General features: G+C 29.3%; 1 protein-coding gene across 6 annotated transcripts in view; it reads left to right on the top strand.

The window, feature by feature from the left end:
* Positions 1–1,381: 1,381 nt before the first annotated feature.
* The window catches only part of LOC107449961 (apoptosis-stimulating of p53 protein 2), a 30,632-nt gene continuing 17,853 nt past the window's right edge, over positions 1,382–14,160 (top strand). The window contains exons 1-5 of one of the 6 annotated variants that reach the window (XM_016065655.3): positions 1,382–1,614; positions 4,939–5,224; positions 7,394–7,575; positions 10,452–11,069; positions 12,387–12,685. In XM_016065655.3, coding sequence (XP_015921141.2) covers positions 1,606–1,614; positions 4,939–5,224; positions 7,394–7,575; positions 10,452–11,069; positions 12,387–12,685 — 1,394 coding nt within the window. In that variant the 5' untranslated portion in view covers positions 1,382–1,605. Of the gene's footprint in view, positions 1,615–1,643; positions 1,763–4,938; positions 5,225–7,393; positions 7,576–10,451; positions 11,070–12,386; positions 12,686–14,160 lie in introns of those variants that run through there. The other 5 variants (XM_016065654.3, XM_071178292.1, XM_043041976.2 and 2 more) reach the window with 5 other exon arrangements.

Here is a 14,160-nt window from a genome sequence, read left to right as displayed (position 1 = left end):
TATGAAATAATTTATTTTCTTAATGAAATAATTTAAGTGACAAAGGTGAAGTTATATGGAATGTCAATTTATCCCAGGGTACTGCGTTACTTAAATGAATCAAATATGACGTCTGCCAGTTCCACAATCAAGACAATGATTTACAGAGGTTTCTGCACAGAAATTTAAAGGGGTTTTACATTTAGGTGGAGGTTCATAATTGCTTTTAACGCTTCTTGTTTAAGATCGTACGTAATGTGCTTTTTTGTAAGTTCATTGCTGAAAAGCCTCTTTCAACCACTGCAGTACTCCCAGACAGAGAAAACATCAATTCCACCATGCGCAGTATGTTGCTGTATTGTGGGTCATTTTGCTGCATTAGAGGTCTTTATAAATAGCTTGGGCTCGGAGAGCTGAAGTTTTCTGGTGTTTAACGATGTTATGTATCCTAAATTTTAATGACACCCATTAAAATTTTAGATGTATTCCAACAAAAATTTAAAATATGTCGCTAACATTAACGGGAAAATGGTCGTCCGCGCGGACGTCGGATTCAAGAAATTCATTGTCCGCGGGGAATTTTTGATCGGCGAGGACGGGCAGACGGTCGATTTTTTGAGCCTTGATAGATAATATCAATAGCTTCAAAAGCTTTTCGTGATTATCTGTTTAAAAAAAAAAAAAAAAAAAAAAAAAAAAACAAAAAAAAANTAAAAAAAAAAAAAAAAAAAAAAAGAAACGAAACGTGAGCAAAGTGCATGTGCAGGCTTTTTTATCCGACCAAACAGTGGCATTTAAGAACTTGGATAGTGTTAACGAATCCTCCTATTTCTTGGACAGAGAAATTCCTCCATGCACTCGGTTTCAAGAACTTGGACCTTTAGCGCGCGTGTACTCAGCAAAATCTGTTTACAATATTTATAGAGACTTTTTATAAATCTTTGATATTTTACAAATCTCTGGGAAACATCCCAGACGATCATCCGGAGGCAACATACAAATTTCGCAATCCGTTTTACAAGGATGACACATTCACACAACATTTATCCATCATAAGATCGTAATTTTTGACCTGAACCAGAGCACGATCAGTCTTTGATCCAGTAACTCTATGATTTGTTATGAGGACTTGGAAGACTTCGTAACCCAGACAGATTTAGCATGCACCAGCAACCATTTCTGCGGATATCGAACTAACAACCTGTCTGACAAGCTCCCTACTAGGCTGGCTATTCCGGTCCCACAGCATAAATAAAGCTTGCAAAAATATGTCCTACCAATTAGGTTCTCGTTTGATTGTAATTTGCGAAAATATTGCATCTAATGTGAATGCTCCTCTACCACAAATTTATTACTGCCGCAGTCAGAATGTTACTTTGTAGTTTTGAATTCTACTTTTTAAATAGCTAAGATTGGCAACACTGCATTAGAATGTGGCAGCGGCTGGAAAAAACAAAACAAAAAATGTAAACTGGAGGGAGAGCAAAAACTTGAATTATTTTTTTTCTCCTTTAATTTTTTTGTAGTGTATCTTTGCTTTTAATGTATTCTTTATCCCCTGTAAACTTCCCCTTTAGTCGCTATAGTTTCTTATGGTATAATTAGCTTACAAATTCAAATACAATAATGGTCCTTGTAAGTATGTCTAAAAATACTAGGTCTCCAGTTATTAATTGAGGAATGCATGACCTTTACGTGTCACTCTATATAATTCCTAATTGTTTTAAATAAATGAAAGAATGAATTGTTTTTGTGATACTTTTTACAGTTTTATGATAAAAATGTATGTAATTTAAAATGTTGCTAAATTTTAATATGTCATTTTTCAAGGAATAAATCTTTCCCGTTCTCTTTTTCCTATCTCAACTATTTTCCAAATATATCATGAGAACAATTCATTTTCTTATAAATTACTGCTAAGGCCTTTTAGCTAAAGTTTAAGTAACTTTCTATGCGTTACAGTTGATATATTTTAAATAATTGTTAACGGCATTTAAAAAATTATAACGGTATTTTATCGCGTATTTCAGTGTTCCAAATACCTTCAACTGTTTTACAAAAATTTCTATGAACTTTTGCTAGCATGTGTTTACTATTTTTACAAAATTTAATGGTTGTAAAATAATTTTCTGTATTTTTAAATTAAATTTAATAAATAACTTAATGTAGGATGCTATTATTGATATGTTGCAACGGTAAACATATTAATAATTAGATTTATTTACTTAAATTTAAATTGGGAATCTTAAATTAACTGAAAAAGAAATATCATCTTAGTTTTAGTTAAAGTTTGTTTTCAATATTTAATTGTAGAATGTTATTTAAAATTGCAATAGTTCAGATTTGAAATATCATTGTGTATTTATTATCTAAGTCTAATTAGTGTTTTCGTTATCTAATTGATTTTATAATGGATGTAAATGTTTAATTGGACAGTATAAAGTTTAGTTGAAAAATGTAAATGTTAACTTCTTAAAAGAACTTTCATTAAAGTTGCATTAGTATGTATTATGTAGTACATATATATATATATTTTAACATATAGCATGTGGAATTGGTAGAATATGATTGTACATAAACTAGGGTGACCTGGGGTAGTTCCTGATCGAAAAATGCAAACATCTATTTTGTGAAAAAACTGTTCAAGATAGAATTTTAATATTTACTGGAAATTTGAGGCTATATAGGATGAGTCCTATGCTACCTTCTTTTGTTTGAAAATCTAATTAGAATTTAAAAGATTTTAAATTTTTAGTGATCAGGAATTACCCCTTCTCTTGATCTTTTCTGGGGTAATTCCTGATCATTTCTGGGGTAATTACTGATCACCAGTTTTTATAGTAAATGGGCTGTTTAAAAATAATTATACAATGGTAATTAACAAATAAGACATTAAGATCAAACAAATAAACCAAAAAGATATTTTTAAGCAGCTATTAAAACGTTTTATTTAAAAGCCGGAATAAAGATTAACACTTCAGCTCTGGCAGCAGCTCTCACACTGAAATGTTCATTTTCAATCTTTAAAAAAAAATTTGCTATTATTGCTTTCTAGAAGCTTAGTATTCTTTTAAGGCTTATAATTTTTCACCATATTTATATTAGGTCAATTTATCAACTTAAAAATTATTCTAACAATCTACACACATAAAAATGAGATAGAAGAAAGGTAAGACAGGCTAGAAATGGTGCATATCAGAACACATTTGTCTTGTATACAGTTAAAAACAAATTTTGTGATTATAGTTAAAATATATTTTATAGTTGTTCCACTTAATAAATATGAACTGTTATATAAGAAAAGACAATTGGCTATTTTTTATACTATAAGAAGAAATGAAAATGATCAGGAATTACCCCAGTGATCAATAATTACCCCATCTGTAGGAGGCAACATTTGATATAGTTTCCTATATTCAATTATAATGTTTACAGTAGATGGGAAACAATTTAAACAAAAGCTTAAACTATTTTTATATCAAAGAAAAAGAAAGTAACTCAAAATATTTATTATTAAGAGAAGATCTTTGCAGAAATGTGCACAATTTGAAATCCATCTTTGAAATGGAAAATGCAGAAAGCATTTTAAAAGATACTTATTTTGTTAAATTAAACAAAACACTATTATTAAGTAAATGTAGTTATACTTTAGTAAAGTGTACAAGCTTTCTTGTCCATGTCTCAAATTTAAAAAAAATAATTTTGTAAAAAATAAAACTTAGGTGATCATTATTTACCCCAGAAACAGAGTGATCGTGAATTACCCCGGGTCACCCTAATTGAAAAATGCTTGATAGTTACTTATGAGTTTATAAAACAAATGGTAATGAAAATTAATTTATATGTCATTTTTCTACTGTTATTTATTAAACTGAAAAACTAAATTATCAAGGTTTTTCTTTATTTCTTTTTGTTGTAATATTTAAATCAGGGTTGGCAAGATTTTGCCGCAGGTGGAAAAAACCATGGTAAATACCGGTAAAAACCGTCCTGGCAAAAACAGGTTTTTGCCAAGCAAATTGGCAAAAAGTGGCAAAAACCTATATTTTCCAAGATGAGAGGACAAAAACACATTTNTTAATCTCAACAGTAGGCCCACACTAGGTGATCATTATTTACCCCAGAAACAGAGTGATCGTGAATTACCCCGGGTCACCCTAATTGAAATATGCTTGATAGTTACTTATGAGTTTATAAAACAAATGGTAATGAAAATTAATTTATTGGTCATTTTTCTACTGTTATTTATTAAACTGAAAAACTAAAATATCAAGGTTTTTCTTTATTTCTTTTTGTTGTAATATTTAAATACAACAAAGGTTTACTGCTTCTAATTTTCTATGCGATCACATAATTCAACTTGAACGTATCAAAAACTAGAAAATATTCTTTCTATTAGAGTTGACATAAGAGAAGCAATGAATAATTGAATGCCTTGTTTTTTATCTGATATTGCTATACTATAGCCATAAATTATAGATTCAATATTCTTAACCTTATCTTTAAACACATATATTTTATTAGAGGTAAAAGTTGTAAAAAATAGATACCTATCTATAATAGAAATTTTAAAATGAAATTGACTTTTTTTGTCGAATCCTTTGAAATACTCATTTGTGGGCAATATTTTTCCATTCTTTTCTGCAAAATCAAACTATAGCAATTTCTTTTACCTCTGACCTTGTATCTATAGTTACAAAATTAAATTTTTAAAATAATCATTTGATAATTTCTAAGAACAAATTAGCTTGTTAATTGCCAAGTAAATTTTAGGAAATGTAATATTAACTGGTAATATGTGAAAAAATGCAGTCAATGGCTTTTTTCAAGTGGCCCCAATTTAAAAAAATCGGCAGGATATTTTTTGTACTTTACCTAATATTGCGAACCTTGGTTTCTCCTGTATATTTTGTTTGCATTTCTAAAAATAAAAATTGCATTTATGTTTGTTTTCCTTAGTTACCTGAAGAAGCAGCTATGACATTAGCCGAATTGAGGCAGATGGCCGCTAGGCAACAGCATCAAATAGAAGCCCAGCAGCAGCTTTTAGTTGCCAAGGAACAACGGCTTAAGTTTCTTAAGCAACAAGAAGCTCGGCACCACAATCTTGCTGAACAGCATCAACTCGATCCTTCTTGCTTGCAGAATTTACGTGATAAAGTTGAATCTCAAGAAATGAAATTAAGGCAGCTGAGAGCATTGCGTGGTCAAGTTGAGCAGCAAAAGACTAATAATGGTAACTTAGGTATGGTAGAATCATAATTTTTAAATTTTTGTAAAATACTCATATTTTTTTTATAGTTAATTTCCCATTTGATTTCTAACTGCTTAATAAATCATAAGTTATGTATTAACATATGGCAAATATATATGGTGGAGGGTTGCCACAAGCGACTATTTGAAACTATTTACGACCTGAGGCGACTAGGGCAATTTTTTTTGCCAGAAAAGGTTAAAAAGCAACTATTTTCAGGAAAAGGAGACTATTGGGAGACTTTTCTGTGCTCCTAGCAATGTTTTTTTTAGCATAAATTGGGTTGCCAACCTGCGACCCGGGTTAGCTTCTGTACACAATGAGTTTTTTTTCTGCACTAATGTTTATATGAAACACTAATGTTTGTATAAAAATTATCATATTTGCTACGAACTTGACTAAATGTATTGTGATATATGATAATTAAATCATTTAACAAAATTTTAATCATATTTTTTTCTTATTTAGACAACTATTTTCATGCTTTAGGCTACTAAAAACAACTATATTGTTCATTTTTTTCTTTGTGAGTCCTGATGGTGTTATTTCTTAGTTACACACAAAGTTGGAGCAACTTTAGGCAAAAAAGAAAAAAAAAGAATCCTTTCCTACACACATACATAGATAAATAATAAACACTTACAAATAACTAGCATTGACATGTAAAATGTTAATGGTCTATAATTTGTTCACAGAAAAAAATATTTTTAATTTTATTGACCTGAAAACAAAATCATAGAACCATTTTTAAACAGAAGTTAATAAATCTCAGAAAGTTTTGCTGACTTCAGATAAAATAAAATGTATCAATAAATTAAGTCTAGAAATTTTAATTTGCTTATTGTTATTATCTGACTGATTTGAAGTATTTTCTAATTATAAGCTGATGTACTGTATTTTCTAATTATATGCTGATTTTTATTTCATATGAAACTGTACAAAGTCAAAATTAAAGATTGCGAATTTAGTTCAAAGTGTTGAAAAACATAAGTTATAAGCTGATATGAGAGAGTTAATTAGAAAATTGCTTTCCCTTGTGAACAAGAAACTTAAACCTATCTCTCTCATTTAGTATGAGAGGATGTTCAAGCAAAGCTAACCACTGTATTGTTAATTTGATCTTGCCTTACCTTTGCTGCATATTTTTTAAAAAAAGGAGCATAATAATGGAGAAAATTGTTTATGCTAGTGTACTCCATTATGTTAAGTCTTGCAGTGGACTGATCGTAAAGACACCCAGTAGAACATTAAAGTCAAGCATCATTGGCTGCGGTCAGTAAGCGAGTGAGTGACCACTTTGATCAGCCTGCTTAGGACTGAGGGTGTGCGGTATCAGTTCTCGTTAAACTGTTCTACCGTAAAGTGCTCGACTTCGAGCATGTCGTCGGAGTACCAAGGCAGGGGAGATATCCTCTGCGCACAGGATCAAAATTGCAATGGCATGTCTTCGGATCACCCTTGGGCATGTTTCCTAGGCCGTCGCCAATAGTCTATTTTGAAGCTCTAGTGCGACGTAAATAAAGTGCTTACCACTAGATAAAAAATATTTTTTAACATTTTTTTTTAATGTTTATAATTTAAAGTATTTGAATCATAAACTTGAATTTTTCCGACCTTTTGATCTGTATCTCATAGTAGACTCCCTTTCATTTAAAAGAATGTTTGGCCCTGATTATTCAGTAACATTTACAATTGGTCAAGTTCTGTAGCAAAAAGTCCATGGAGTATAGAGATTCAGTAAAACTTTTTAACTTATAATTCACATAATATTTTAAAAACAACTGCGAAAATGAGACTTCTTGATCAAAAACTGGTAAATGTTAACTGGTAGAAGATTAGCTTGGAAAAAACTTTAAAGATGGCAAACTCCCCCTCCCCCCTGAGCTGTTGAGTTATTGTGAATGAAGTATATAGTATTTTAAAATCTATTTTAATATTTTCGTTGTTACTTTATTTTACCATTGCTTATATAACTTAGTCAATAGTTGTATGATAAACTTAAAATAACAAACATTATTTGAAATTTAGTTGTTGTCATTAACCTCCAGAAGTTAATTTTGTTAGAATGTAGTTATTTATAATAATTTTATTATAAATTTTTCTAACTTTTATTTTAGATATTAATTTATGAAAAGAGTTCATCATAATAATATTTTGTAGGTGCTGAACTTGACTCTATCAGGGCTTTGTTTAGTGAAAAAGAGAAGGAATTAAATCTCGCTGTCAACAAAGTAGAAGAACTTTCGAGACAGTTGGATGAAATCCGTAATAACAATAATCGAAAAAATTGCGTCATGTCTTCTGCTGTATCTGAATTAGAAAATTTAAGGAGAGAATTAATGGTGAGTGTGAATAGTTTTTGAAGTGTTTTTGGATGCATAAATTCATTTACTAATGCATAAATTCATTTACTAATGTGATTTAAATAGTTTAACTTTAAATTGTTTAATTTGTAAAATGTAATCTGTTTTAATCAAGGATAGAAAGCTTATTCAATGATCTATTTGCATATCTATATTCGATTTTTTTTTCTATAAAAAACTGTACTTAAATGCCTAATGCATAAAATATGTAATATTCACAATTATAATGAAATAGAATTGTTTCTTGTGAAATAAAATTCAGTTTCTTTGAACACACTGAGTAATTTATTTGTTACGAAAAAAGCTTTTAACCAACTGGTTTAATACATGTATTTTTAGCAGAATTGCCCTGGATTTTTTGTGTTTGTAATTTGGCTTCATGTTTTTTAGTATTTGCTATCTCATGTTGGTATTGTTTACTTTTAAATTTTACCTTTCCCTACCATTGTTCCAAAATTATTTTTCATGCATTCTGTGGGATAGCTATATTTTTTGGGGCCATATTCAAAAAGCAAAAATTATTTTATGTAAGGATTAAATAGACTTTTTTTCAGCATAACTCTTACACTAGATATTAAACGATACATGTGATTTGCAGAGATATGTTTATTTGCATTTTATAATCTTCATTGTGACATTTTAATTTGTCTGTCATTTTTACATATGTTAGTTTTTATCTATCAAATATATTTTATGCATTTCTGAGTTGATATTAGAATACATTTCTAAAAATTTTTTAAGATAAATGAATTTATCAGATGATTGTTTATTTTATAAAGTATTTCGGCAATAGCTAACATTTTAGTAAAGCTTCTAATGAAAAACTTTTCATGCTATAAACATTTAAAAAATTTGAATTTGTTGGTTATCAAAAATCAACATGAAATTAAATAGAGGAAGGAAAAATGTACCTCCAAAAATAAATCTATTAAAATCACTACCATATGTTTGTATATAGAATGAGTAAACCTTTTAAATAAATATTATTATAATTTTTTTTTTAGTAATTAAGAAGCCATAGGTAAGCCAATTTTGTTAACATTGCAAAAACTTCAATCAAAATGATTAGATTATTTTGTGATCGCTGCTCTGTTATCTTTTCTAGTAAAATTAACCTTTTTGAGTCTGCTTAATGTGGTTTTAAAAACATTATATATTTTAATAGTTATATACTAATTACATAGACATTATATGTTATGATAGTTACTTATTATGTAATAATAGTTATGAGGAAATTTTTTTTCTTCAGAATTTCAGGTGAATTTTACGTAAGTGTTAATTGTTTATTACTGTATTTCACGTAAAGAGAAGTCAATGCTTCCTCTCCAACATATATGTTAAAAATGAAGAAAGGAAAATATTAAAAGAAAACAGAAACTAAAAGTCATGTTACATTTAATTGATCTGGTGTGTTTTTATATACTTTTATACTTGTAGTAGTGGTCAGCATTCTTTTAAATCTAATTTATTTAACCAGAAATAAAATGTTAATGCATAACCTTTGTTAATACCATAAAAATTGTTTTCGCAACATTCTCTTAAATTAAATTTATTATATCTTAAACAAAAAATTAATGCATATTCATTTGTTAACTTCGTTAAAAAATCTTTTTGCATTGTTCTTTTAAACCAAATTTATTAAACCCTAAAAACTAAACTCAGCGATGCAACTGCCCTAGAGGGCCAAGGCCTACTGTGCCCATTTCAGTTTTCTTGACTTTGGGCTCTGGGGTGCAGAAGCAGATGTTCCGGTCAGGTGGACCGCGGAACCCCTAGTGTTTAGTTCCCAAGCATGCTTGGTACTCATTTATCGACCCACTGAAGGAATGAAAGGCTGATTATTAAACCCTAAATAAAGTATTAATGCATAAAGCTTTGTTAACAGTGGTAAAATTGCTAGTACAACATTCTTAACAACATTCTTCTCAACGGTAACCCCTAGTGTTTAGTTCCCAAGCATGCTTGGTACTCATTTATCAACCCACTGAAGGAATGAAAGGCTGATTATTAAACCCTAAATAAAGTATTAATGCATAAAGCTTTGTTAACAGTGGTAAAATTGCTAGTACAACATTCTTTTGATTAGAATTTATTGACACATGAATAAAATATCAGTGTATAAAGCTTTGTCAATAGTAGTAAGAATGATTAGTAGATTTTACGAAAACGGAATAGCTGGGGGAGGATGGGCTTTTTAAGATTAAATTTTATAAATTAAATTTAAAAATTTTTATTAATTTTTTCTCAATAATATGCTATTTAATTTTTACAGTATTGAACCAAATTATCTGAGCAACAAAGCAATTACATATGCCAACAACGGCATATAATGTTGATGCATAACTGAATAGAATGTTTTTGCATAGTCTTTGGTAATACCATAAGAATTGTTTTTACAACATTTTTTAATTTAAATTTATTATATCTTAAACAAAAAATCATCAATATCAGTGCATAAAGCTTTGCCAATAGTAGTAAAAAGGATTTGTAGTTTCAGATAGCTGATAGCTGCTGAGGTCTTTTAAGATTAAATTTTATAAATTAAATATGAAAAATTATTAACATAATTTTTTTTCTCAATGTGCAATTTAATTTTTACAATATTGTACAAAATTATCTGAGCAACAAAGTAATTACATATGCCAACAACGGGAGACCGTTACCAGAATAGCTGGATATATTCTGGTTATGATATTTGGCTAATATAGGTACCTGGTATTCCGGTAATATAGAGACCATTAGCAGAATAGAAAATCGAATAGCTGGGGTGTGTTTTAAGATAAAATTTTATTAATTAAGTTTAAAAAGTTATTTGCATTAATTTTTTTTAATTATATGTTATTTAATTTTTCCAGTATCGGACCAAATTATCTGAGCAACAAAGTAACTACATATGCCAACAACGGGAGACCATCACCAATCGCCAACAAGACATTTCTCTTCTCGATAAAAAAATCAACGAACTCACCCAGCGTTTACACCGAAAGCGCCTTCTAAACGAGCAACTTGCTTCCCAAATTCACAGTGCTTCCTTGTCGCGTAACCTCAGTGGATCTGCGGTCAGTAATGGCCTTTATCATGCCTCGACCATTGTAGCCGTAGAACCTATACCCAGAGACGCTGATCCAGAACATACTCGAGATGACATGTCTGCTAAATTGAGTGGCACACATCAAAATGACCTCGGAGGATTTTATTTGACCAAAAAGGACCCAAAATATCAGACTCTTCCTTACAATACCAAGTTTACTCTAAAAGGCAAATGTGAAGAATCTCAGTCATCCAATGAAGACGACTCATCGCCTAACAGTTTGGACTATTCCCCGAATTCTAAAAAGACCCCACCTCTGTCTGTGGTAAAGCCATCCTCTTTATGCAACCCAATGCCCCAAATTAATAATTGTAAGCCACCTGATACCTACTCATCTTCTGATGAAGTTTCCAATCGAAACATCAAAAATAGTAATTTGTCGGTAAGTATATATTTTATTTGTTGCATTTAACTTGTTTTCAGATGGGCCACTCTTTAGCGAATTCGTGAAATTCCGTTTCATTTTTGGTCGGTTTTTTATAAAAGGGCATAATTAATAGTGGCAAAAATTTGATATCTAATATTGGGGGGCTATCGACACGTTGTACCAAAGTGATGGCAGTATTTTATCAATTCTACCTCATTCGCAGTTTCAGAATCTTTAGTATTCTTGAATAATATTAAAAAGAAGCAAAACTTAACAGTAGTCTTTAGATATGTATATCTGTGTAGGGTCATTTTAGGTGAAATTTAGCTCTGCCCGTCGTATGACTTTTCGAAAAATATTTTTTGTTAAAAGGAACTCTTTATAATATTTTGCATACATGACAAAGTTGATGATATTAATTCATAATTTAAAAAAAAAAACAATACTTTTATTCTTTCATCGCAACAGACGAGATAACTCATCTTCCAGGAATACTTGCTGTGCTCTATAGTTGAATTAATGAATGTGGTTATTAATTACAATTGATTATTTTAGTAAGTAATTATTTTAGTGAGTAAAATCAACACATTTTTAAAGGAATTTGTATTTATTACAATTTTAGTTCAGCTGGGGAACTCTAAGCAAAGAGGGTGGGACAATGGCGCGTCATTGCTGCAATGAAAGTGTTAAATACAAATTTTTTTCTTCACAAAACCAGGCTCTTATTTTCCCACATATACAAAACAAGACCCTTGAATGTAGAATTTAATTCTATGGTGTTTTAACATTCTGAAAATCATGAGTTGATTAAAAGAGTGAACAGAGGTCTGATTTTTCTCCGTCACCAAAATGAGATCCTATTTTAAATACTTAACAAATTTACCTTTTAAGTTTTTGCTTCTTATGTTTTTGGTTTTTATGTTTTTAGTTTCCAGAATTTTTCAGGATCTTTTAAAAGAAATTTAAAATAATTCATGGAAAAAATTTACATGTTTATATGTTTAATTAAAATCATGTTTAATTAAAACATGTTTATATCAGGGATGAGATTTTTCCAATTTTTAGCGGATTTCCGCTTTTTTCACTTTTATCTCTTAAATTTCAGCTTTTTTATCAAAAATTCAGATGTTCTAAAAATTTCATTTTTTTAAGTATTCCGCTTTTTCAGAAAATTCACTGATTTACAAAGAGAAACAGAAAATTCAAGCTACATNCAGTGCAGATTAAAAATTTTTGCTTCCTATGCTTTTGGTTTTTATGTTACAGTATTAAAAATATTTTCTTCCCCTTATATGAATATGCGCTCAATAATTTTCCGTTTTGATGTTTTAGGAAATTCCGAAAACTGAATCCGTGAAAGAATCTGAACTGAATGAAAACAGTGACTCTAAAAATAATAATGTGTGCAGTAGCCAGTCTTCTCTACCCATCAAAGAAAAATCCCAGTCCACTAACTCCCGTCCTGTAAAACCTGTTGTACCCCCTAAGCCTGCTTTACCTGTGAAACCAATGATCTCTATTCGTCCAAAAATAAATGCCTTTAATGGTAAAAGCTCTAGTGAGAAAGATGTGAATGTAGCCTTATCTGTTTTACAAAATAAGTCATCAGACAAAGACAAGACTGCTATTAGGTAATCTGTTTATTATTATTTTATTTTTTTTGCTCTCTGTATTTGAACTAATTTATTGTTTACTTTCAGATTATTTTTTCTTAGTTTCGCATTATTATTGATTATCATTGTATATAGAATTCTAGAGAAAGCATAGAGAATACTAAATAGGAAATTTGCCACACAATGAAATAACTGAATTAGAACAAATATTACAAATATATATATGTATAACACAAAATAGTATTGCAGGCATGCTTGCCCATTCTTAATTTGCAGGAAGATTTCCCAGTTTTTTGTTTTGTCTGAAAATGAATTATCTCCGCTTTTCATTTTATAATCGATTTCGTCTCATTTTTCATTTATATGCAAAAATTATTTTAGGCTGCTTATTATTGGTTCACAATGAAAAAAAAAAAAAACAGTAAAGAAATTATTTCCACCATCATGTGATTATCAAATATCAGAAGCAAATTTGTTATGATGCATTATCACAGAACCTAGAATTAGAGTTTTTCTGCCCCCCTTCTCTTAAAAAAAGGCACTGATATAATATTTGTTTTCTATATTTTTACATATTGTTATATTCTCATTGTCCTGAACCCTTAAACTGTTTTACTACATCTGGATATGTATTAATGCCATAAAATTGTCTCTGCTACAGGGAAGTTATGAACATTGTCAACAATCTTATCACACATCATAAAATTACTCTGCTGATGTATATTGTGATTAATCTCACATTAAGGTTTAATAACAATGAAAGCCAATTCTTTTATATGTGCTTTAGTGCTAGTAAATTTTATAATTTTTTTTATTATTTTTATTTCAGAATTAGGAGATATATATACCTCTTTGTTGATGTATTTTTGAGATTTAAAGTCTAGAGCTATTAAGCAACTATTCACCTATTTTAAAATTGGGACTAGGGATGTATTGTATTTTTTGGTCTGTAAGTTTACTCTTTATAAAACCTAGAACTGTTTGGGAGAAAATAGTCAGGGAATTTTTTGGCAGGGGAAAAGCTTGAAACAAACCTTGAAAGTAACCAATTTTTAAATGCTCGATAGCAACAAATAGTCAGTGAGGTTCAAAGTAAATAATATATCATTATTTTAAGATGAAATTATTTTTGATATTATTATATAAAATAACAGATGTAAATTTGACTATTTTTATTATTTTTTGTTAAAATTAATCTTTTTATTTAAATTATTTCTTAACTGCAAGTAAGATCTATGATGACTGATTACTTTGTGAATCTATTAAACTATGTTACATCAAGTTTGTGCAAAATTTCAATTTTATCAGTAAATCATATACTTGCGTATTCTATATTCCACATGACCTATTGAAATTTTATTATTTACAAATTTTAATATTTGACAAAATAAATTTAATTGCTTATCAAATAAAAGAAAAATATATATATTTCTGATGAATTATTGTTGTCTATTAAAAAAAATGTTGGAAATTATGTTTCTAAAATTGAATGG

This window comes from Parasteatoda tepidariorum, chromosome 3 (assembly GCF_043381705.1).
Source record: "Parasteatoda tepidariorum isolate YZ-2023 chromosome 3, CAS_Ptep_4.0, whole genome shotgun sequence".
Classification (NCBI taxonomy): Eukaryota; Metazoa; Arthropoda; class Arachnida; order Araneae; family Theridiidae; genus Parasteatoda; species Parasteatoda tepidariorum.
This window is presented reverse-complemented; position numbering and strand designations above follow the sequence as displayed.